This window comes from Coregonus lavaretus (genome assembly GCF_964263955.1).
Source record: "Coregonus lavaretus genome assembly, chromosome: 2".
NCBI lineage: Eukaryota > Metazoa > Chordata > Actinopteri > Salmoniformes > Salmonidae > Coregonus > Coregonus lavaretus.
This window is the reverse complement of record NC_139989.1, coordinates 68,801,151-68,827,089: the sequence shown is the minus strand read 5'-3', so window position 1 is coordinate 68,827,089 and position 25,939 is coordinate 68,801,151. Positions and strand designations below refer to the sequence as shown.

General features: G+C 46.8%; 1 protein-coding gene across 1 annotated transcript in view; it reads left to right on the top strand.

Moving 5' to 3' along the window:
- Positions 1-25,719, top strand: part of gsg1l (gsg1-like) — a gene marked incomplete at both ends in the record, with an annotated part of 167,105 nt that extends 141,386 nt beyond the window's left edge. The window contains 4 exons of the mRNA XM_084181431.1: positions 5,866-5,913; positions 20,733-20,885; positions 22,706-22,817; positions 25,350-25,719. Coding sequence (XP_084037557.1) covers positions 5,866-5,913; positions 20,733-20,885; positions 22,706-22,817; positions 25,350-25,719 — 683 coding nt within the window. The remainder of the gene's footprint in view (positions 1-5,865; positions 5,914-20,732; positions 20,886-22,705; positions 22,818-25,349) is intronic.
- Positions 25,720-25,939: the final 220 nt, after the last annotated feature.

Below are 25,939 nucleotides of genomic sequence, written 5' to 3'. Positions count from 1 at the left end.
TGGCGCAATTATTAGAAAATGGAAGAAGTTCAAGATGACGGTCAATCACCCTCGGTCTGGGGCTCCATGCAAGATCTCACCTCGTGGGGCATCAATGATCATGAGGAAGGTGAGGGATCAGCCCAGAACTACACGGCAGGACCTGGTCAATGACCTGAAGAGAGCTGGGACCACAGTCTCAAAGAAAACCATTAGTAACACACTACGCCGTCATGGATTAAAATCCTGCAGCGCACGCAAGGTCCCCCTGCTCAAGCCAGCGCATGTCCAGGCCCGTCTGAAGTTTGCCAATGACCATCTGGATGATCCAGAGGAGGAATGGGAGAAGGTCATGTGGTCTGATGAGACAAAAATATAGTTTTTTGGTCTAAACTCCACTCGCCGTGTTTGGAGGAAGAAGATGGATGAGTACAACCCCAAGTACACCATCCCAACCGTGAAGCATGGAGGTGGAAACATCATTCTTTGGGGATGCTTTTCTGCAAAGGGGACAGGACGACTGCACCGTATTGAGGGGAGGATTGATGGGGCCATGTATCGCGAGATCTTGGCCAACAACCTCCTTCCCTCAGTAAGAGGATTGAAGATGGTTCGTGGCTGGGTCTTCCAGCATGACAACGACCCGAAACACACAGCCAGGGCAACTAAGGAGTGGCTCTGTAAGAAGCATCTCAAGGTCCTGGAGTGGCCTAGCCAGTCTCCAGACCTGAACCCAATAGAACATCTTTGGAGGGAGCTGAAAGTCCTTATTGCCCAGCGACAGCCCCGAAACCTGAAGGATCTGGAGAAGGTCTGTATGGAGGAGTGGGCCAAAATCCCTGCTGCAGTGTGTGCAATCCTGGTCAAGAACTAGAGGAAACGTATGATCTCTGTAATTGCAAACAAAGGTTTCTGTACCAAATATTAAGTTCTGCTTTTCTGATGTATCAAATACTTATGTCATGCAATAAAATGCAAATTAATTACTTAAAAATCATACAATGTGATTTTCTGGATTTTTGAAGGTGGTGTCAGGGCGCCCAAGAAAGTCCAGCAAGCGCCAGGACCGTCTCCTAAAATTGATTCAGCTGCGGGATCGGGGCATCACCAGTGCAGAGCTTGCTCAGGAATGGCAGCAGGCAGGTGTGAGTGCATCTGCATGCACATTGAGGCGAAGACTTTTGGAGGATGGCCTGGTGTCAAGAAGGGCAGCAAAGAAGACACTTCTCTCCAGGAAAAACATAATTGACAGACTGATATTCTGCAAAAGGTACAGGGATTGGACTGCTGAGGACTGGGGTAAAGTCATTTTCTCTGATGAATCCCCTTTCCGATTGTTTGGGGCAACCGGAAAACACCTTGTCCGGAGAAGACAAGGTGAGCGCTACCATTAGTCCTGTGTCATGCCAACAGTAAAGGATCCTGAGACCATTCCCGCGACCGGGAGACTCATGGGCGGCGCACAATTGGCCCAGCGTCGTCCAGAGTAGGGGAGGGAATGGCCGGCAGGGATGTAGCTCAGTTGATAGAGCATGGCGTTTGCAACGCCAGGGTTGTGGGTTCGATTCCCACGGGGGGCCAGTATAAAAAAATATGTATTCACTAACTGTAAGTCGCTCTGGAAAAGAGCGTCTGCTAAATGACTAAAATGTAAATGTAATGTAAATGGGTTGCTTCTCAGCCAAGGGACTGGGCTCACTCACAATTTTGCCTAAGAACACAGCCATGAATAAAGAATGGTACCAACACATCCTCCGAGAGCAACTTCTCCCAACCATCCAAGAAAAGTTTGGTGACGACCAATGCCTTTTCATATCAAATCAAATCAAATCAAATTGTATTGGCCACATGCGCCGAATACAACAGGTGCAGACATTACAGTGAAATGCTTACTTACAGCCCTTAACCAACAGTGCATTTATTTTTAATAAAAAAGTAAAATAAAACAACATCAAAAAAGTGTTGAGAAAAAAAAGAGCAGAAGTAAAAAAAAATAACAGTAGGGAGGCTATATATACAGGGGGGTACTGGTGCAGAGTCAATGTGCGGGGGCACCGGCTAGTTGAGGTAGTTGAAGTAATATGTACATGTGGGTAGAGTTAAAGTGACTATGCATAAATAATTAACAGAGTAGCAGCAGCGTAAAAAGATGGGGTGGGGGGGGGCAGTGCAAATAGTCTGGGTAGCCATGATTAGCTGTTCAGGAGTCTTATGGCTTGGGGTAGAAGCTGTTGAGAAGTCTTTTGGACCTAGACTTGGCACTCCGGTACCGCTTGCCGTGCGGTAGCAGAGAGAACAGTCTATGACTAGGGTGGCTGGAGTCTTTCACAATTTTGAGGGCCTTCCTCTGACACCGCCTGGTATAGAGGTCCTGGATGGCAGGAAGCTTGGCCCCAGTGATGTACTGGGCCGTACGCACTACCCTCTGTAGTGCCTTGCGGTCGGAGGCCAAGCAGTTGCCATACCAGGCGGTGATGCAACCAGTCAGGATGCTCTCGATGGTGCAGCTGTAGAATTTTTTGAGGATCTGAGGACCCATGCCGAATCTTTTCAGTCTCCTGAGGGGGAATAGGCTTTGTCGTGCCCTCTTCACGACTGTCTTGGTGTGTTTGGACCATGATAGTTTGTTGGTGATGTGGACACCAAGGAACTTGAAGCTCTCAACCTGTTCCACTACAGCCCCGTCGATGAGAATGGGGGCGTGCTCAGTCCTCTTTTTTTTTCCTGTAGTCCACAATCATCTCCTTTGTCTTGGTCACATTGAGGGAGAGGTTGTTATCCTGGCACCACACGGCCAGGTCTCTGACCTCCTCCCTATAGGCTGTCTCATCGTTGTCGGTGATCAGGCCTACCACTGTTGTGTCGTCGGCAAACTTAATGATGGTGTTGGAGTCGTGCCTGGCCATGCAGTCATGGGTGAACAGGGAGTACAGCAGGGGACTGAGCACGCACCCCTGAGGGGCCCCCGTGTTGAGGATCAGTGTGGCAGATGTGTTGTTACCTACCCTTACCCCCTGGGGGCGGCCCGTCAGGAAGTCCAGGATCCAGTTGCAGAGGGAGGTGTTCAGTCCCAGGATCATTAGCTTAGTGATGAGCTTTGAGGGCACTATGGTGTTGAATGCTGAGCTGTAGTCAATGAATAGCATTCTCACGTAGGTGTTCCTCTTGTCCAGGTGGGAAAGGGCAGTGTGGAGTGCAATAGAGATTGCATCATCTGTGGATCTGTTGGGGCGGTATGCAAATTGGAGTGGGTCTAGGGTTTCTGGGATAATGGTGTTGATATGAGCCATGACCAGCCTTTCAAAGCACTTCATGGCTACAGACGTCAGTGCTACGGGTCGGTAGTCATTTAGGCAGGTTATCTTAGTGTCCTTGGGCACGGGGACTATGGTGGTCTGCTTGAAACATGTTGGTATTACAGACTCAGTCAGGGACATGTTGAAAATGTCAGTGAAGACACTTGCCAGTTGGTCAGCACATGCTCGGAGTACATGTGCTGGTAATCCGTCTGGCCCTGCGGCCTTGTGAATGTTGACCTGCTTAAAAGTCTTACTCACATCGGCTACGGAGAGCGTGATCACATAGTCATCCGGAACAACTGGTGCTCTCATGCATGCTTCAGTGTTGCTTGCCTCGAAGCGAGCATAGAAGTGGTTTAGCTCGTCTGGTAGGCTTGTGTCACTGGGAAGCTCGCGACTGTGCTTCCCTTTGTAGTCTGTAATAGTTTTCAAGCCCTGCCACATCCGACGAGCGTCAGAGCCGGTGTAGTACGATTCAATCTTAGTCCTGTATTGACTCTTTGCCTGTTTGATGGTTCGTCGGAGGGCATAGCGGGATTTCTTATAAGCGTCCGGGTTAGAGTCCCGCTCCTTGAAAGCGGCAGCTCTACCCTTTAGCTCAGTGCGGATGTTTCCTGTAATCCATGGCTTCTGGTTGGGGTATGTACATACGGTCACTGTGGGGACGACATCATCGATGCATTTATTGATGAAGCCAGTGACTGATGTGGTGTACTCCTCAATGCTATCTGAAGAATCCCGGAACATGTTCCAGTCTGTGCTAGCAAAACAGTCCTGTAGCTTAGCATCTGCGTCATCTGACCACTTTTTGATTAACCGAGTCACTGGTGCTTCCTGCTTTAATTTTTGCTTATAAGCAGGAATCAGGAGGATAGAGTTATGGTCAGATTTGCCAAATGGAGGGCGAGGGAGAGCTTTGTATGCATCTCTGTGTGTGGAGTAAAGGTGGTCTAGAGTTTTTTTTCCTCTGGTTGCACATTTAACATGCTGGTAGAAATTAGGTAGAACGGATTTAAGTTTCCCTGCATTAAAGTCCCCGGCCACTAGGAGCGCTGCCTCTGGATGAGCGTTTTCCTGTTGACTTATGGCCTTATACAGCTCATTCAGTGCAATCTTAATGCCAGCATTGGTTTGTAGTGTTAAATAGACGGCTATGAAAAATATAGATGAAAACTCTCTTGGTAAATAGTGTGGTCTACAGCTTATCATAAGATACTCCACCTCAGGCGAGCAAAACCTCGAGACTTCCTTAGTATTCCAGCATGATGGAGCACCTTGCCATGAGGCAAAAGTGATAACTAAGTGGCTTGGGGAACAAATCATTGACATTTTGGGTCCATGGCCAGGAAACTTCCCAGACCTTAATCCCATTGAGAACTTGTGGTCGATCCTCAAGAGGCGGGTGGACAAACAAATACCCACAAATTCTGACGAACTCCAAGCATTGATTATGCAAGAATGGGCTGCCATCAGTCAGGATGTGGCCCAGAAGTTAATTGACAGCATGCCATGGCGGATTGCAGAGGTCTTGAAAAAGATGGGTCAACACTGCAAATATTGACTCTTTGCATAAACTTAATGTAATTGTCAATAAAAGCCTTTGACACTTATGGAATACTTGTAATTATACTTCAGTATACCATAGTAACGTCTGACAAAAATATCTCATAACACTGAAGCAGCGAACTTTGTGAAGACCAATACATGTGTCATTCTCAAAACTTTTGCCCACGACTGTACTATGTTGATTTGTCTATGGAGAATAAGGCCTGGGATTTAATCTCATCACTCTTTGTCAGCTATGCGCTATTTAAAAGGAATTTCCGATTGAGCCGACATATGCAGCGTTTACTGTGAATGCAGTCTCCGGGGCACGCAGGAACATTGCCTTTAAAAGGTGCATAGCTGACAAAACACAATCAGATATAATTCTGGCCTAAGACTTTTAACATTTCAACTATTTACTGTGTTGTGTACTGTCTATGGAGAATACGATCCTCAGACTATTTACTATGTACTGTTGTCTATAGAGAATAAGATCCTCAGACTATTTACTATGTACTGTTGTCTATAGAGAGTAAGATCCTCAGACTATTTACTATGTACTGTTGTCTATGGAGAATAAGATCCTCAGACTATTTACTATGTACTGTTGTCTATGGAGAATACGATCCTCAGACTATTTACTATGTACTGTTGTCTATGGAGAATAAGATAAAAAGAGAGAGGTGTAGTGTAGGTCAGGTCAGTTTTAGGTTTTAATTTGGCTGGCTGTCAATTTTAAATTCTTTATATTCACAGATATTAACACCCTTGTACCCACCTTTCTCTCTCTCTCTCTTTCTCTCTCTCTCTCTCTCTCTCTCTCTCTCTCTCTCTCTCTCTCTCTCTCTCTCTCTCTCTCTCTCTCTCTTCTCTCTCGGTCTCTCTGTCTCTATCGATCTCTCTCTCGATCTCTCTCTCTCTCTCTCTCTCTCTCTCTCTCTCTCTCTCTCTCTCTCTCTATCTCTCTCTCTCTCGGTCTCTCTCTCTCTTGGTCTCTCTCTCGTTCTCTCTCTCGGTCTCTCTCTGTCTCTCTCTCTCTCAGGTGAGAAGTGTCGTAGCTTCATTGATCTGGCTCCGGCCTCAGAGAGAGGTGAGTAATGTGTGTGTGTGTGTGTGTGTGTGTGTGTGTCACAGGAGGCTGAAGAGAGGTCAGCTCATAAATTACAAAGTGAATGGAATGTCATCAAACACATGGAAACCATTCCACTTCCACTTAAAGGTGGGCTGTACCAGGCTAAAGCAGCCTCACCACTGAATGGCCTTCTGAAACGGGCCCATAGTTATCCTCCAGGGCCATTCCACAATAAAGCATGGCAACATCAAAATAGAAACGGACTAATACACACTGCAACTGGCATTCTCATATTTACCACATTCTATAATCTTCTGTCTAAAACGGACGTCTTCACTTCCATGTACTATTCCCATTCAGTATAAGACAGACTTCTAACGATAATAAACTTGATTGGAATTGTCTATTGGCGGCAACAAAATAACATATAGTGTTTCGCAAAGGCGCGTGCGCCCCTGACGTGCACCTAAACAAAGCACAACCACACCGAACAACGGAGCTCCGACACAACGCGGGAAATATGAACAAATAAATTATATCTCGTGAGTGTTATGATTACACGTGCACCTAAACAATGTTTCACTCTGAGGTAAATTACTAATTTTCTTGTTTTGTTTTATTTACAGAAAGCCAGGAGCACATTCCAACACTCAGACGTAATTTACAAATGAAGCATGTGTGTTTAGTGAGTCCGCCAGATCAGAGGCAGTAGGGATGACCAGGGATGTTCTCTTGATAATTGTGTGATTAAGACCCTTTTCCTGTCCTGCTAAGCATTTAAAATGTAACAAGTACTTTTGGGTGTCAGGGAAAATGTCTGGAGTAAAAAATAAATTATTTTCTTAATGAAGTAAAAGTAAAAGTCGTCAAAAATATAAATAGTAAAGTAAAGTACAGATACCCCAAAAAACTACTTAAGTAGTACTTGAAAGTATTTTTACTTAAGTACTTTACACCCCTGTGAACTGGGCATTATTGAAATATAAAGCTACTGTAGCTTACTGCTTACAGAATAACTCAAGAATAATATACAGTACCAGTCAGAAGGTTGGACACACCTACTTTTCTTTATTTGTACTATTTCCTACATTGTAGAATAACAGTGAATACATCACAACTATGAAATTGCACATATGGAATCATGTTGTAACCGAAAAAGTGTTAAACAAATCAAAATAAATGTTATATTTCAGATTCTTCAGAGTAGCCACCCTTTGCCTTGATGACAGCTTTGCACACTCTTGGCATTCTCTCAACCAGCTTCATGAGGTAGTCACCTGGAATACATTTCAATTAACAGGTGTGCCTTGTTAAAACTTAATTTGAGGAATTTATTTCCTTCTTAATGCGGTTGAGCCAATCAGTTGTGTTGTGACAAGGTAGGTGTGGTATACAGAAGATAGCCCTATTTGGTAAAAGACCAAGTCCATATTATGGCAAGAACAGCTCAAATAAGCAAATAGAAACAACAGTCCATCATTACTTTAATATATGAAGGTCAGTCAATCCGGAAAATGTCAAGAACTTTGAAAGTTTCTTCAAGTGCAGTCGCAAAAACCATAAAGCGCTAGTATGAAACTGGCTCTCATGAGGACCGCCACAGGAAAGGAAGACACAGAGTTACCTCTACTGCAGAGGATAAGTTCATTAGAGTTACCAGCCTCAGAAATTGCAGCCCAAATAAATGCTTCACAGAGTTCAAGTAGCAGACACATCTCAACATCAACTGTTCAGAGGAGACTGTGTGAATCAGGCCTTCATGGTTGAAATGTCTGCAAAGAAACCACTACTAAAGGACACCAATAAGAAGAAGAGACTTGCTTGGTCCAAGAAACACGAGCAATGGACATTAGACCGGTGGAAATCTGTCCTTTAGTCTGATGAGTCCAAATTTGAGATTTTTGGTTCCAACCGCTGTGTCTTTGTGAGACGCAGAGTAGGTGAACGGATGATCTCCGCATGTGTGGTTCCCACCGTGAAGCATGGAGGAGGAGGTGTGATGGTGTGGGGGTGCTTTGCTGGTGACACCGTCAGTGATTTATTTAGAATTCAAGGCACACTTAACCAGCATGGCTACCTCAGCATTCTGCAGCGATACGCCATCCCATCTGGTCTGCGCTTAGTGGGACTACTATTTGTTTTTCAACAGGACACTGACCCAAAACACACCTCCAGGCTGTGTAAGGGCTATTTGACCAAGGAGAGTGATGGAGTGCTGCATCAGATGACCTGGCCTCCACAATCACCTGACCTCAACCCAATTGAGATGGTTTGGGATGAGTTGGACCGCAGAGTGAAGGAAAAGCAGCCAACAAGTGCTCAGTATATGTAGGAACTCCTTCAAGACTGTTGAAAAAGCATTCCTCATGAAGCTGGTTGAGAGAATGCCAATAGTTTGCAAAGCTGTCATCAAGGCAAAGGGTGGCTACTTTGAAGAATCTCAAATATAAAATATATTTTGATTTGTTTAACACTTTTTTGGTTACTACATGATTCCATATATGCTATTTCATAGTTTGATGTCTTCACTATTATTCTACAATGTAGAAAATAGTAAAACTAAAGAAAAACCCTGGAATGAGTAGGTGTGTTCAAACTTTTGACTGGCACTGTGTATATAGACTGTCAGACAATGTTCATATATCATGACTATCAATGATGTCAAGAAGTTTGTATACATTTTTCATTTGGCATGTCTCTTGATGTAATGACATGACAACTGCGTCAGAGTTTTTGGGCAACACTTCCACCGCTTTTGTTCCACGCTGGCTGAAGACCTAGCTACCCAGTTACTAGCTAACACCAGACACAGATGAAAGCGGAAACCTATAACTATCTTTGCCTTAGGTTAATTATATTTTCTGACATGCTGCAGTAAAATGTTAGCACCAGTAGACTAGCCACCTAGCTATGTAAACCACGCCCCTCTGCGAACACGCCTTCTGCGATGTTGATTACAAGGCGGTATTTATTTAAATTAGGTAAGAGAATAAGACGTTACCATTGGTTACCGTTAAAAAGCCCTTAATAATCCTGCTTCCATCCCGCCTCTTGAATCCAAGTGTTTGACATGGGGGAGTGGACCAGTAACTTTATGATCACACTTTATCGGAAGCAATAGTAATTTGTCATACTTTGGTAGTCCTACTTTGATCTGGTCCAAATATCATCACATTTAATAAAAAATGTGATTTTGACTGTTCGTGATGAGCGGGCATAGGCTCACTTCATCACACGCGATGCATGTCAATAATCTCTCCTTTCTCCCAAAGTGTGCACTTGTTCACTTCCCTTCATGGATTTGAAAGAAAATTACTAGTAGGTCCAGAGGCATCATGTGCCCCCTCAGATTTATCCAGTTCTAAATAAAATAAAATAATATTTTTTTGTTTTGTTGTGGTTGTGGTTGTTTCTCTGTAATACAACTAGCCACCTAGCAAGTAGACTTTAGCTAGCCCAGATAGGTTCCCAATCTCCCAACCTCATAACTATCTATCAAGAAGCCATTTCAGGCTATCAATCAAATTAGAGTAGCTAGCTTGTCTAACTATCTTATCTGGCATGCCTGCTGGTAAGGTTGGTAGACTTTAGAAAAGCAAGCAACAACTAAATGTACTGAATAAGACTCACATTCCTTTCAATCTTTTACCCAGATGTGAGCAGAAATGCAGAGAAGCATATTTAGTTTATTTAACAAAAGAACCACCAGTCAGGAGGATACAGACAGCTCAAGAGATATACAAAAAATATATACTGATTTTTTACATAGAATCAAGCATAATGGTTATGGCCCTAGATTGCAGGAAAAAGCTGTTTCAGGTGTTTGAGAAAATGACAAATTCTCCAACTTCCATATAGACCCCCCCAGCCATCCTCAGATTTTTGGAGTGCATGACACCCCTTGGTAGGTCTATATGGAAACTCCCTGAAGCTAATGCCTACACCAATCCAATACTTACAAATTTGTTAGGAGTAGTCAATGAATGCACACTTCAGGAGAAAGGAGATATTATTAGGACGCACACAATGGCTAATTAGGCTTAAAACAGGCAGTCTATTATTTTGTAATGAGAGACAGAGATTCACCTTTTAATCATTCCTCCTGTTCCTGGGCTGCATTCCAAATGTCTCTTGTGGTGTTCCGTCTGTAGAACAGTAGAACTCATGAAATTCCAATAGAATATGAATATACTCTCCGCTGAAAGCTCAGGCTCATTCAAGATTTAGAACACGGAATTGGAAGGAATATATACAGTGAGGGAAAAAAGTATTTGATCCCCTGCTGATTTTGTACGTTTGCCTACTGACAAACACATGATCAGTCTATAATTGTAATGGTAGGTTTATTTGAACAGTGAGAGACAGAATGACAACAAAGAAATCCAGAAAAATGCATGTCAAAAATGTTATAAATTGATTTGCATTTTAATGAGGGAAATAAGTATTTGACCCCTCTGCAGACATGCTTCTTCTTGAGCCACTCCTTTGTTGCCTTGGCCGTGTGTTTTGGGTCATTGTCATGCTGGAATACCCATCCACGACCCATTTTCAATGCCCTGGCTGAGGGAAATACCCGTCCATCGTCCCTTTAATGCGGTGAAGTTGTCCTGTCCCCTTAGCAGAAAAACACCCCCAAAGCATAATGTTTCCACCTCCATGTTTGATGGTGGGGATGGTGTTCTTGGGCAGCATTCCTCCTCCTCCAAACACAGCAAGTTGAGTTGATGCCAAAGAGCTCCATTTTGGTCTCATCTGACCACAACACTTTCACCCAGTTCTCCTCTGAATCATTCAGATGTTCATGGGCAAACTTCAGACGGGCCTGTATATGTGCTTTCTTGAGCAGGGGGACCTTGCGGGCGCTGCAGGATTTCAGTCCTTCACGGCGTAGTGTGTTACCAATTGTTTTCTTGGTGACTATGGTCCCAGCTGCCTTGAGATCATTGACAAGATCCTCCCGTGTAGTTCTGGGCTGATTCCTCACCGTTCTCATGATCATTGCAACTCCACGAGGTGAGATCTTGCATGGAGCCCCAGACCGAGGGAGATTGACAGTTCTTTTGTGTTTTATCCATTTGCGAATAATCACACCAACTGTTGTCACCTTCTCACCAAGCTTCTTGCCGATGGTCTTGTAGCCCATTCCAGCCTTGTGTAGGTTTACAATCTTGTCCCTGACATCCTTGGAGAGCTCTTTGGTCTTGGCCATGGTGGAGAGTTTGGAATCTGATTGATTGATTGCTTCTGTGGACAGGTGTATTTTATACAGGTTACAAACTGAGATTAGGAGCACTCCCTTTAAGAGTGTGCTCCTAATCTCAGCTCGTTACCTGTATAAAAGACACCTGGGAGGCAGAAATCTTTCTGATTGAGAGGGGGTCAAATACTTTTTTTCCCTGTCAGGTTTTTGCCCCTCAAGGAATGTTTGTGTTTCTCTCCATCTCTCTCTCTCCATGTCTCTCTCTCTCTCTCTCTCTCTCTCTCTCTCTCTCTCCATGTCTCTCTCTCTCTCTCTCTCTCTCTCTCTCTCTCTCTCTCTCTCTCTCTCTCTCTCTCTCTCTCTCTCTCTCTCTCTCTCTCTCTCTCTCTTTCTCTCTATCTTTAGGATCTTTTTCTCAGACAGTAATTGTGGGCAGAGAGAATATGTTTTAGGGAAACTCTCTGTGGAGTCTACGGTTAAGTCTCAAATGGCAACCTATTCACTATATAGTGCACTACTTTTGATCAGGGCCCTGGTCAAAAGCAGTGCACTGTACAGGGAATATAGGCTGCCGTTTGGGACGCAGATACAAGTGGTTTTATCTCCCCTGTGGTGTGTAGTTTGACAACCATGTACACTGAACAAATATATAAACTCAACATGTAAAGGGTTGGTCCTATGTTTCATCAGCTGAAATAAAAAAAAACCCAGAAATGTTCCATACGCAGAAAAAAGCTTATTTCTGTCTGTAATAATGCCCTTTTGTGGGGAAAAACTCATTCTGATTGGCTGGGCCTGGCAGCACCCCTACCCAGTCATGTGAAATCAATAGATCAGGGCCTAATTTATTTATTTAAATTGACTGATTTCCTTATATGAACTGTAACTCAGTAAAATCTTTGAAATTGTTGCATGTCGTGTTTATATTTTTGTTCAACAACAAGCTACTTCTTCAATCCAGGACAGATATCAACAGGGTATGTAGACAGAGCCGGCGCTCAAAGAGAAAGAGAGAGAGAGAGAGAGAGAGAAATGAGAGCGAGAGAGGGAGAGAGAGAGAGAGAGAGAGAGAGAGATGGATACTGTGTGTGTATGTGTGTGTGTTTGAACAATGCGTGTGTGTGTTTAAAGAGTGAATGAGTGCGTGCGTGTTTCATCTGTGTGTTTGAACAGTGTGTGTGTTTGTGCGTGCGCATGTGCATGAGTGTGTGTGTGTGTGTGTGTGATTTAAGTCAGAGACGGTGCTGTGAGGGAGAGCATGCTGAGCTAGCTGCTGGTTAATGCGGGGGTGATGGTTGCTCTAGAGACTCAGAGGTGTGTGTGTGTGTTTCAACAATGTGTGTGCTTTTCAATATTGTGTGTGTGTCTATAACGTGTGTGTCTGTGTGTGTGTTGGTTGGTCTAGAGGCTCCTGAGTACCCGTGTGTTTTTACTGAACAAGATGAGATGAGCAAGAGATATATCAATATTGCAGACTGATGTCGTCTCTGTTTAATACTGCTTTCATCTCTACACTAACATCATCTCTGTTTAATACTGCTTTCATCTCTACACTAACATCATCTCTGTTTAATACTGCTTTCATCTCTACACTAAGGTAATCTCTGTTTAATACTGCTTTCATCTCTACACTAAGATCATCTCTGTTTAATATTTATTTCATCACTACACCAAGGTCATCTCTGTTTAATACTGCTTTCATCTCTACACTAAGGTCATCTCTGTTTAATACTGTTTCATCTCTACACTAAGGTAATCTCTGTTTAATACTGCTTTCATCAATACAGGCATGCGCTCCTCTCCCGCTAACTCCATAATGACGGGTGGGTGATTCTGTGAGAGTGTGATTTGAAGGAGTCAGGCGCAGGAGGGTAAATCACCGAATACAAAGTTTATTCCGTAGGACACAGTTACGCTGGATAGCGTCAACAGCACAGGGCGTAATACAGGCACACTGGAACACAATACAGGCACACAGGGAAAAATAACCCCGGAAATACAAAGTACGGGTAGCTCAACCGAGCTACACTCATCTTCACATAAAACAATCACCCACAAGGACAAGGGGGCAGAGGGAACACTTATACACAGACTAATGAGGGGGTATGAACCAGGTGTGTGTAATTGACAAGACAAGACAAATGGAATGATGATATATGGAGCGGCAGTGATGACGAACGCCGAAACCTGCCCGAACAAGGAGGGGAGGCAGCCTCGGCAGAAGTCGTGACAGTACCCCCCCCCCCTTGACGCGCAGCTCCAGCAGCGCGCCGACCCCGGCCTCGGGGACGGCCAGGAGGACGCGGAGCAGGGCGAGCCGGATGGCGACGGTAGAAATCCCGCAACAGGGAGGGATCGAGGATATCCCTCACCGGGACCCAGCACCGTTCCTCCGGACCGTACCCCTCCCACTCCACAAGGTACTGAAGGCCCCCCACCCGACGCCTCGAATCCAGGATGGAATGGACAGAGTATGCCGGGGCCCCCTCGATGTCCAGAGGAGGTGGAGGGACCTCCTGCACCTCAGACTCCTGGAGCGGACCAGCCACCACCGGCCTGAGGAGAGACACATGAAACGAGGGGTTAATACGGTAATCAGGGGGAAGTAATAACCTATAGGTGACCTCGTTGATTCTCCTCAGGACTTTGAACGGCCTCACAAACCGCGGGCTCAGCTTCCGGCAGGGCAGGCGGAGGGGCAGATTCCGGGTCGAGAGCCAGACCCGATCCCCCGGTACGAAGACCGGGGCCTCACTGCGGTGGCGGTCAGCATTGGCCTTCTGACGATGCACGGCGCGTTAGAGGTGAACTTGGGCAGTGTCCCACGTCTCCTCTGTGCGCCGAAACCAGTCATCCACCGCAGGAGCCTCGGTCTGGCTCTTGTGCCATGGTGCCAGAACCGGTTGGTAACCTAAAACACATTGGAATGGCGTTAGGTTAGTAGAGGAGTGGCGGAGAGAGTTCTGGGCATATTCTGCCCATGGCAAAAACACCGACCACTCCCCTGGCCGGTCCTGGCAGTAGGACCGCAGGAACCTACCCACATCCTAATTTACCCGTTCCACCTGCCCATTAGACTCGGGGTGGAACCCAGAGGTCAGGCTGACCGAGACCCCCAGACGTTCCATGAACGCCTTCCAGACTTTGGATGTGAACTGGGGACCTCGGTCAGACACTATATCCTCTGGTACTCCGTAGTGCCGGAAGACGTGTTTAAACAGGGCCTCCGCAGTTTGCAGGGCCGTGGGGAGACCGGGCAGAGGAAGGAGGCGGCAGGCCTTTGAAAAGCGGTCCACAACGACCAGGATGTTGGTGTTACCTTGGGAGAGGGGAAGATCAGTCAGGAAATCAACACTTAGGTGAGACAATGGTCGTTGTGGAATTGGTAAAGGTTGTAACTTACCCGCTGTGAGGTGCCTAGGTGCCTTACTCTGGGAGCACACCGAGCAGGAGGAGACATACACCCTCACGTCCTTAGCAAAGGTAGGCCACCAGCACTTTCCAGTCAGGCAACGCACTGTACGACCGATACCTGGGTGATGTGTGTGCCCAGTAGATCAGACGATCACGGATAAGAGCAGGCGCGTACTGTAGCCCATCTGGACACTGAGGTGGAGAGGGATCTGTGCTTAATGCCTGCTCTATATCCTTGTCCATCGCCCATACTATCGGCGCCACAATGCAGGAAGCCGGGAGTATGGGGGTGTTGTCTCTGGGCCTCTCCTCTGTGTCATACAGCCGTGACAATGAGTCTGCCTTCACGTTCTTCGTACCCGGGATGTATGACAGTGAAAAATCGAACCGGGTGAAGAATAGGGCCCACCTGGCCTGGCGAGGATTCAGCCTCCTCGCTGCCCGGATGTACTCCAAGTTACGGTGGTCCGTCCAGACGAGGAAAGGGTGTTTCGCCCCTTCCAGCCAATGCCTCCACACGGTCAAGGCTCGGACAACAGCCAACAGCTCCCGATCACCAACGTCGTAGTTCTGCTCCGCCGGGCTGAGCTTCTTAGAGAAGAAGGCACAGGGGCGGCGCTTTGGTGGCATGCCCGAGCGTTGAGATAGGACAGCGCCTATCCCTACCTCAGACGCATCCACCTCCACTACGAACGGTAGTGATGGATTGGGGTGGGCCAGTGCCGGGGCTGAGGTGAACAGGTAGCTTAGTGGTTAAGAGCGTTGTGCCAGTAATCGAAAGGTCGCTGGTTCTAATCCCCGAGCCGACTAGGTGAAAAATCTGCCGATGTGCCCTTGAGCAAGGCACTTAACCCTAATTGCTCATGTAAGTCGCTCTGGATAAGAGCGTCTGCTAAATGACGTAAATGTAAATGTAAAAACAGACCCCTCACTTTCCTGAAGGCCAGGTCAGCCTCAGCAGACCAGCGGAGCCGGGACAGCCCACCCTTCAACAGAGATGTAATGGGAGCTGTGACCTTGCCAAAGCCCCGGATAAACCTCCGATAGTAGTTGGCGAAGCCCAGAAAGCACTGCACCTCCTTAACTGTGGTGGGAGTCGACCAATTACGCACGGCTGAAATGCGATCACACCTGAGGTGGTAATGCGGTATCCGAGGAAGGAGACGGACTGCTGGAAAAACATACACTTCTCTGCCTTGGCATAAAGGTCATTTTCCAACAGTCTGGCCAGCACTTTGCGAACCAGGGACACATGCTCGGTGCGCGTAGTGGAATACACCAGAATGTCATCGATGTAGACTACTACACCGCGACCAAGCATGTCCCGAAACACCTCGTTCACAAAGGACTGGAAGACAGATGGAGCATTCATCAAACCGTAGGGCATCACCAGGTATTCATAATGCCCCGTGGTTGTGCTGAATGCTGTCTTCCACTCATCCCCCTCTTGAACATGCACCAGGTTGTAATAATATAATAATAATAATAATAATAATATAATATGCCATTTAGCAGATGCTTTTATCCAAAGCGACTTACAGTCATGTGCGCATACATTTTTACGTATGGGTGGTCCCGGGGATCGAACCCACTACCCTGGCGTTACAAGCGCCATGCTCTACCAATTGAGCTACAGAGGACCACAACTCCTGAGATCTAATTTAGTGAAGAAGCGCACCCCATGCATTGACTCGATCACTGACGGAATGAGGGGGAGAGGATAACTAAATCTTACCGTCTCCTTGTTCAGTGGTCGATAATCAATGCAAGGGCGCAGACCACCGTCTTTCTTCTTCACAAAGAAGAAACTCGAGGAGGCGGGTGAAGTGGAGGGACGTATATACCCTTAGCGCAAGGACTCGGCGACGTATGTTCCCATAGCCGCCGTTTCAGCCTGCGACAGGGGGTACACATGACTCCTGGGAGGTACAGCGTCTACCCGGAGGTTTATCACGCAATCCCCCGCCCGATGAGGTGGTAACTTGGTAGCCTGCGTTTTAGAGAACGAGTGCGCCAAATCGAGTTATTCTGGGGTAATGTGCACGGTGGAGGTACTGTCTGGACTTTCCACCGTGGTTGCACCAATGGAAACACCTAGACACCTACCCTGACACTCTCGCGACCACCCCGTGAGAAGGTGGGGATGTAGAGTGCTAACCAAGGGAGACCTAATACCACAGGGAAAGCAGGAGACTCAATAATATAAAAAGTGACCTGCTCACAATGAGTCTCCTGAGTAATCATGGTGACTGGTGCAGTAACCTCCTTAACAAACCCAGACCCTAATGGTTGACTATCAAGTGCTCTGATGGGGAGTGGAATGGATAGGGGAACAAATTAAATGCCTAGCCGGTGTGAGAATGCCCATAAAGTTCCCAGCTGCGCCTGAATCGACTAGCGCCTTACACTGGGGAACTACCATGTGATCGGGAAAGTAGATGGGTAGGGTACAGTGCGCAGCAGAGGGCTCTGAACGAGGGTGGGTGTTCGATACCTGGGGTGATGCAAGAGTGCCCTGCCTGCCGCCTCCAGACCCAAAAGAGCGCTGACGACAACGTGTGGTGTACTGTCCCTTCGTGCCACCAGTTTGACACTGTCGCTGTCGTCCTCCGCTCACTCGGATGGCGGTTCCACCCAGCTCCACCCAGCTCGGGATCCAAGTCGGCCGGGGTGGGAACGGGCAGACCCCTTCCAGGACGTCCTATGGCTGCCAGCAGGTTGTCCAAACGAATGGCCGTGTTGTGCGAAGGACAACAAGGTGTCCCGGCAGGCTAGCTCCCGTTGGACGTCCTCCCGCAGATGGCAACGGAAATGGTTGATAAGGGCCCGCTCGTTCCACCCGGACCCCGCTGCCAGAGTCTGAAAGTCCTGCGCGGTCCTCGTCCCCTGCCTCAGGTGGACCAGCCGCTCGCCCGCCTCTCGACCTTCGGGCGGGTGATCGAAGACCGCCCGAAAGAGGTGAGCGAACTCCCCGTAGTTCTCCAATGCGGCTCCTCCTTCGTTCCACACCGCGTTGGCCCACTCCAGGGCTTTCCCCGAGAGGCAGGAGACGAGGGCGGACACCTTCTCCCGTTCCGATGGGGCCGGCCTGATGCTGGAGAAATAGAGCTCCAGTTGGAGGAGGAATCCTTGGCAGAGAGCTGCCGTGGTCGGGATATCTGGATCCCTCCGGGTGCTGGGGTGTGGGTGGCTGGATCCGGTTGGCCAGCTGGTCTCGCCAGATCGGGTCCTCTCCTCTCCAGGCGTTGGACGACCTGAAGAACCCGATCCATCGCTTCCCCCATGCTGGCCAGCATTGTGGAATGCTCCTGGACCCGTGCCACGACTCCAGGCATGCGCTCCTCTCCCGCTAACTCCATAATGACGGGTGGGTGATTATGTGAGAGTGTGATTTGAAGGAGTCAGGCGCAGGAGGGTAAATCACTGAATACAGGGTTTATTCCGTAGGACACAGTTACGCTGGATAGCGTCAACAGCACAGGGCGTAATACAGGCGCACTGGAACACAATACAGGCACACAGGGAGAAATAACACCGGCAATACAAAGTACGGGTAGCTCTACCGAGCTACACTCATCTTCACATAAAACAACCACCCACAAGGACAAGGGGGCAGAGGGAACACTTATACATGGACTAATGAGGGGATATGAACCAGGTGTGTGTAATTGACAAGACAAGACAAATGGAATGATGATATATGGAGCGGCAGTGACGACGAACGCCGAAACCTGCCTGAACAAGGAGGGGAGGCAGCCTCGGCGGAAGTCGTGACACATCTCTGTTAAATACTGCTTTCGTCTCTACACTAAGGTCATCTCTGTTTAATACTGCTTTCATCTCTACACTAAGGACATCTCTGTTTAATATTGTTTTCATCTCTACACTAATGTCATCTCTGTTTAATATTGCTTTAATCTCTACACTAAGGTCATCTCTGTTTAATACTGCTTTAATCTCTACACTAAGGTCATCTCTGTTTAATACTGCTTTCATCTCTACACTAAGGTCATCTCTGTTTAATACTGCTATAATCTCTACACTAAGGTCATCTCTGTTTAATACTACTTTCATCTCTACACTAAGGTCATCTCTGTTTAATACTGCTTTCAACTCTACACTAAGGTAATCTCTGTTTAATACTGCTTTCATCTCTACACTAAGGTCATCTCTGTTTAAACACAACATGCAACAATTTCAAAGATTTTATTGAGTTACAGTTCATATAAGGAAATCAGTCAATTTAAATAAATAAATTAGGCCCTAATCTATTGATTTCACATGACTGAGCAGGGGTGCTGCCATGGGGGAGACAGGCCCAGCCAATCAGAATGAGTTTCTCCCCACAAAAGAGAGGGGCGCCCTAGTAGAATAAAAGGGTCTCTGTAGTGAGGGAGGGGCGTCCTAATAGAATGAAAGGGTCTCTATAGTAAGTAAACGTTTTACTTTTGTACTTCCTTGTTATTTAGCTACTTAATTTAATATCAACAACGGTCACCGTTTACATAGAATCTGGTCTGGGATCAGCAAGCTGTTTTACATAGAATCTGGTCTGGGATCAGCAAGCTGTTTGGTGTATTCTGTTTATTTCACTTTGCCGTTTCCCTGTCATAGTTTTCTTCTTCCATGGCTGTTGTTGTCTGGGAGATTTTTTAAATGTGGCCACCTGTTTCTTGACACCTAGACGCCACCTGAGAGCTTTATAAACAACAACAAGAAGAATACTTTTTTACATTCACATGCAATTCCCCACACACACACACACACACACACACACACAAACGCACAAACATAGACGCGCGCACACACACACACACACACACACACAGTGTCTCCTGTTAATATAATGAATTCAGAGATAGTAAATGTGTTATCGGTGTCTCAGCTACTTAGGGTATATTGACAGACTGAGCCCTCTCTCTCCTGGCTCCTTGGATGCCTCCCAAATGGCACCCAATTTTGTATATAGTGCACTACCTTTGACCCGTATGGTTAAAGTCAAAATGGACTAGGGTAGACCCTGGTCAAAAGTAGTGCACCATGTAGAGATATTGGGTGCCATTTGGGATGCATGTCTTGTGTTTCTGTCATTTAAAATACTGACTGACAAGTCATATATTTGGTTCACTGTCTTTCATGAGGTCGGGAGAAGCAGCACAGTACAACCTATCAACTCTCATCCCAAAGCTAGGGAAATGTATCCTGATCTGCTCCAAGGTGTCAGAGATGTATTCAACTCTCATCCCAAAGCTAGGGGAATGCACCAGTGGATGAGAGGGCACATGAGACATGGCTTCAGTTCCTGTCAGGAGAGAGTTGACAATCATTGAATTGATTTCGACATCCCAGAGAAGACAGTAGAAACATCCATGTGCTCAGCAAGTAACCATCCTAAAAGCCAACTTTGACATGCCTAAAAATGCAGTAGTGTCGATAAACTGCTTGAGAATATCCCTGTTTCTTCTTACCTTCTCGTTGTGTTGCACAGTTTGAATACGCAGACCTTCATCCAATTCATGATCCATGCAGCTTTTTCCCAGAAGCTTGAGTCTGATGTGGGCAATGAAAGAAACAAAAAATCCACTACATTGTCGTTAGCGTTAGCCACTCTGGCAGAGAAAACTGCACTCTGGTAGCTAGCTAATTAGTGGCTACTAAAGTTAGCAAGGCAAATTGAAATAAATTGCATTAACTCGACAAAAAAAGAAAGTTCTAAAACCAAGAAAACAATATATAGTCTACTTCCTCCGTATCCTGCAGTTTGAATAAACTAATTTGAATTTAAAAATATCCCCAAAATGTTCAACTACCACTATTCACTATCTCAATTCAAAATCTATCTAACAATGTCACCAACTCACCAAGCTTCTAAAACATGCTTAGGATTAGGTTCATTCTCTGATTGGATGGACAGCATGTTAGCTCATACTGCAAAAGCTTTGATTGGTTGGAGGATAATCGCCATAGGTCTATAGAAGGGGTGAGGAACCTCCTAGGTTTTTTATTGAAGTAAATGTACCAAGAGGAGGATGGAAGCTAGCTGTCCTCCGGCTACACCATGGTGTTACCCTACAGAGTGCTGTTGAGGCTACTGTCGACCTTCTTTGCAAAACAGTGTGTTTTAATCAATGATTTGGTGACGTGAATATATTTAGTATAGTTTTATCTGAAAAAGGATCACTTTTCTTTTGTTTCATTATTTGTGTGTGTGTGTGTGTCCCAGGGGTCCTGTGGTTGTCGGTGGTATCAGAGATACTCTACATCATGTTGTTGGTGGTTGGGTTCAGTCTCATGTGTCTGGAGCTCTTCCATTCCAGCAACGTCATCGACGGACTTAAACTCAATGCCTTCGCTGCTGTCTTCACCGTGCTCTCAGGTAACACACACACACACACATGGACACACGCATGCACACACAAACACTATCTATCTATCTATCTATCTATCTATCTATCTATCTATCTATCTATCTATCTATCTATCTATCTATCTATCTATCTATCTATCTATCTATCTATCTATCTATCTATCTATCTATCTATCTATCTATCTATCTATCTATCTATCTATCTATCTATCTATCTATCTATCTATCTCTCTCTCTCTCTCTCTCTCTCTCTCTCTCTCTCTCTCTCTCTCTCTCTCTCTCTCTCTCTCTCTCTCTCTCTCTCTCTCTCTCTCTCTCTCTCTCTCTCTCTCTCTACCTCTCTCTCTCTACCTCTCTTTCTCTCTCTCTCTTTCTGTGTTTCTGTCTCTGTCTCTGTCTCTCTCCTCTCTGGCTATCTCTCTCTCTCTTTCTGTATCTCTGTCTCTCTCGCTCTTTTTCTGTGTCTCTCTCCCCCCCCCCTCTTTCCTCTCTCTCTCTCTCTCTCTCTCTCTCTCTCTCTCTCTCTCTCTCTCTCTCTCTCTCTCTCTCTCTCGCTCTCCCCATATCTTTCCCCCCTCTCTCTCTCCCTTCCTCCTCCTCTCAGAGCAGAGCAGGTCAGAGCAGGTCAGAGCAGGTCAGAACAGGTCAGAACAGGTCAGAGCAGGTCAGAGCAGGTCAGAGCAGGTCAGCACCATAGACACCAGTGAGTAATGACTGCCTCCACTGGCTGACATTCATACCACATGAATGGTGTGTGTGTGTGTGTATGACTGTGTGTGTGTGTGTGTGTTCCCCCCAGAGCGGGTCGTAGCTGTTTCAACCCAGTTGCTGTAGCCGCAGGACAGCTGTCACCCTATTCCCTACATAGTGCACTACTTTAGACCAGGACCCATAGGGACTACAAAATTCTCGATTATTGTAGATTTATCGGTGGTGACAGTGTTTCCTAGCCTCAGTGCAGTGGGTAGCTGGAGATCCTGGTTCGAATCCAGGCTCTGTCGCAGCCGGTCGCGACCGGGAGACCCATGGGGCGGCGCACAATTGGCCCAGCGTCGTCCAGGGTAGGGGAGGGAATGGCCGGCAGGGATGTAGCTCAGTTGATAGAGCATGGCGTTTGCAACGCCAGGGTTGTGGGTTCGATTCCCACGGGGGGGCAAGTATAAAAAAATATATATATGTATTCACTAACTGTAAGTCGCTCTGGATAAGAGCGTCTGCTAAATGACTAAAATGTAATGTAAATGTAGCTGGGAGGAGGTGATCTTATTCTCCATGGACTTTACAGTGTCCCAAAACCTTTTGGAGTTAGTGCTACAGGATGTAAATATCTGTTTGAAAAAGCTAGCCTTTGCTTTCCTAACTGCTTGTGTATATTGGTTCCTAACTTCCCTGAAAAGTTGCATATCGCGGGGGCTATTCGATGCTAATGCAGTACGCCACAGGATGTTTTTGTGCTGGTCAAGGGCAGTCAAGTCTGAAGAGAACCAGGGGCTATATCTGTTCTTAGTTCTGAATTTTTTGAATGGGGCATGCTTATTTAAGATTGAGAGGAAAGCACTTTTAAAGAACAATGTAATATATGACAGATCATACAGATGGCAGTGTGTTTATGAGTAATTACCATATATAATGTAATATATGACAGGTCATACAGATGAATCAGTCTAGTGTGAGTTATGAGTTTAATGTTAAGTTATTAATGGAGGTGAGGGGAGGATTTAGTTTGTTATGTAACTGTTTATGTATGTGTTTGTGTGTGTGTGTGTGTGTGTTTAAACCTCTGTGTGTGTATGTGTGTGTGTTTAACCTCTGTGTCTGTGTCTCCTCAGGTCTGCTAGGCATGGTGGCTCACATGATGTACACCCAGGTGTTCCAGATCACAGTGAGTCTGGGTCCTGAAGACTGGAGACCCCACTCCTGGGACTACGGCTGGTCCTTCTGGTCAGTACTCATAATGTCTGTGTGTGTGTGTGTGTGTGTGTGTGTGTGTGTGTGTGTGTGTGTGTGTTTGGTAAGAGTGATGACATATCAGAGTCTGAATATGAGTGGTTACTGACTGTACATTTCTCCAGTGAAACACTGGTGTCACAGTCAAAAAGCAGCAACAAATGATGTAGTATATAAACCAGAGATTCCAGAATGCACTGAGCATTCTAGAAGTTCTATTCATTCCATGCCATTCTACACTGTCCAACTCCCATCTCGGAACACAAGCAACATCTCCATCTAGAAACCAGCTGACGACCGACCGTTGTGTCCATATCAACCCACCCGTATTTACAAACACCAACACATATGGCTGTTTTCTCTAGGTGCTGCGTCCCAAATGGCACCCTATTCCCTACATAGTGCACTACTTTTGGCCAGCGTTTTATGACTCTGCCTTATGGGCATAGGGTATAATTTGGGACGCTGCCTTGGTTAATGAGTGTGCCTTAGATTCTCCTTGACTTTCCACCTTCCACGTCTACGGCTGGAGCTAGAGAAGACAGCTGTTCAAATCAAATCAAATCAAATTTTATTGGCCACATGCGCCGAATACAACAGGTGCAGACATTACAGTGAAATGCTTACTTACAGCCCTTAACCAACAGTACATTTATTTTTTACAAAAAAGTAAAAAATAAAACAACAACAAAAAAAAGTGTTGAGAAAAAAAGAGCAGAAGTAAAATAAAATAACAGTAGGGAGGCTATATATACAGGGGGGTACCGGTGCAGAGTCAATGTGCGGGGGCACTGGCTAGTTGAGGTAGTTGAAGTAATATGTACATGTGGGCAGAGTTAAAGTGATTATGCATAAATAATTAACAGAGTAGCAGCAGCGTAAAAGGATGGGGTGGGGGGGCAGTGCAAATAGTCCGGGTAGCCATGATTAGCTGTTCAGGAGTCTTATGGCTTGGGGGCAGAAGCTGTTGAGAAGTCTTTTGGACCTAGACTTGGCACTCCGGTACCGCTTGCCGTGCGGTAGCAGAGAGAACAGTCTATGACTAGGGTGGCTGGAGTCTTTGACAATTTTGAGGGCCTTCCTCTGACACCGCCTGGTATAGAGGTCCTGGATGGCAGGAAGCTTGGCCCCAGTGATGTACTGGGCCGTACGCACTACCCTCTGTAGTGCCTTACGGTCGGAGGCCAAGCAGTTGCCATACCAGGCGGCGATACAACCAGTCAGGATGCTCTCGATGGTGCAGCTGTAGAATTTCTTGAGGATCTGAGGACCCATGCCAAATCTTTTCAGTCTCCTGAGGGGGAATAGGCTTTGTCGTGCCCTCTTCACGACTGTCTTGGTGTGTTTGGACCATGATAGTTCGTTGGTGATGTGGACACCAAGGAACTTGAAGCTCTCAACCTGTTCCACTACAGCCCCGTCGATGAGAATGGAGGCGTGCTCAGTCCTCTTTTTTTTCCTGTAGTCCACAATCATCTCCTTTGTCTTGGTCACGTTGAGGGAGAGGTTGTTGTCCTGGCACCACACGGCCAGGTCTCTGACCTCCTCCCTATAGGCTGTCTCATTGTTGTCGGTGATCAGGCCTACCACTGTTGTGTCGTCGGCAAACTTAATGATGGTGTTGGAGTCGTGCCTGGCCATGCAGTCATGGGTGAACAGGGAGTACAGGAGGGGACTGAGCACGCACCCCTGAGGGGCCCCCGTGTTGAGGATCAGTGTGGCAGATGTGTTGTTACCTACCCTTACCACTTGGGGGCGGCCCGTCAGGAAGTCCAGGATCCAGTTGCAGAGGGAGGTGTTTAGTCCCAGGATCCTTAGCTTAGTGATGAGCTTTGAGGGCACTATGGTGTTGAATGCTGAGCTGTAGTCAATGAATAGCATTCTCACGTAGGTGTTCCTCTTGTCCATGTGGGAAAGGGCAGTGTGGAGTGCAATAGAGATTGCATCATCTGTGGATCTGTTGGGGCGGTATGCAAATTGGAGTGGGTCTAGGGTTTCTGGGATAATGCTGTTGATGTGAGCCATGACCAGCCTTTCAAAGCACTTCATGGCTACAGACGTCAGTGCTACGGGTCGGTAGTCATTTAGGCAGGTTATCTTAGAGTCCTTGGGCATGGGGACTATGGTGGTCTGCTTGAAACATGTTGGTATTACAGACTCAGTCAGGGACATGTTGAAAATGTCAGTGAAGACACTTGCCAGTTGGTCAGCACATGCTCGTAGTACACGTCCTGGTAAACCGTCTGGCCCTGCGGCCTTGTTGACCTGCTTAAAAGTCTTACTCACATCGGCTACGGAGAGCGTGATCATATAGTCATCCGGAACAGCTGGTGCTCTCATGCATGCTTCAGTGTTGCTTGCCTCGATCTGTGTCATCTGTCCAGCTGTTGTCTGGGACACATGCTCACACACGAGGAGGAAGAAGTATTTATTTCCATTGGCTGAATCTCTCTCTCTCTCTCTCTCTCTCTCTCTCTCTCTCTCTCTCTCTCTCTCTCTCTCTCTCTCTCTCTCTCTCTCTCTCAGCCTGGCGTGGGGCTCCTTCACCTGCTGCATGGCAGCTTCCGTCACCACCCTCAACTCCTACACCAAGACGGTCATCGAGTTCCGGCACAAGCGCAAACTGTTCGAGCAAGGTCTCAGGGAGGAGCAGAACTACCTCGACCAGGATGCCTTCCACTACTTCAGGGACCGCTCCCTCCAGTCCATCTCCAGCTCCATGGAGGTTTACCCTGGGCACGGGGGAGGAAGGCTGCCTGGGGGTCCTGGAGGTGTTGGGGGAGGCCTGGTGGGGTCCGGGCTGCTTGGAGTACCAGGGAGAGGGAAGATGAGGGGACCCTCAGGTTCCATCGACCTGGGAGAGAACTCTGAGTCCCTGGGGGAGGAACAGTGCTGAGAGAGAGGGGGGTGGAGGGTTGGGGGGGGGGAGGGTTGGGGTGGTGGAGGGTTGTGAAATTCCAGTAACCTTCCATAAATGCCAAGTTTTTCCGGAAATCCTGGTTGTAAAGCTCTGGGAATCAGAAGGGGACGATGAGCAGCACATTGGGAATCTTCCAACCAGGATTTCTGGAAAACCTGGGAATTTTAGGAAAAGTGACCAGAATTGTACAATCCTA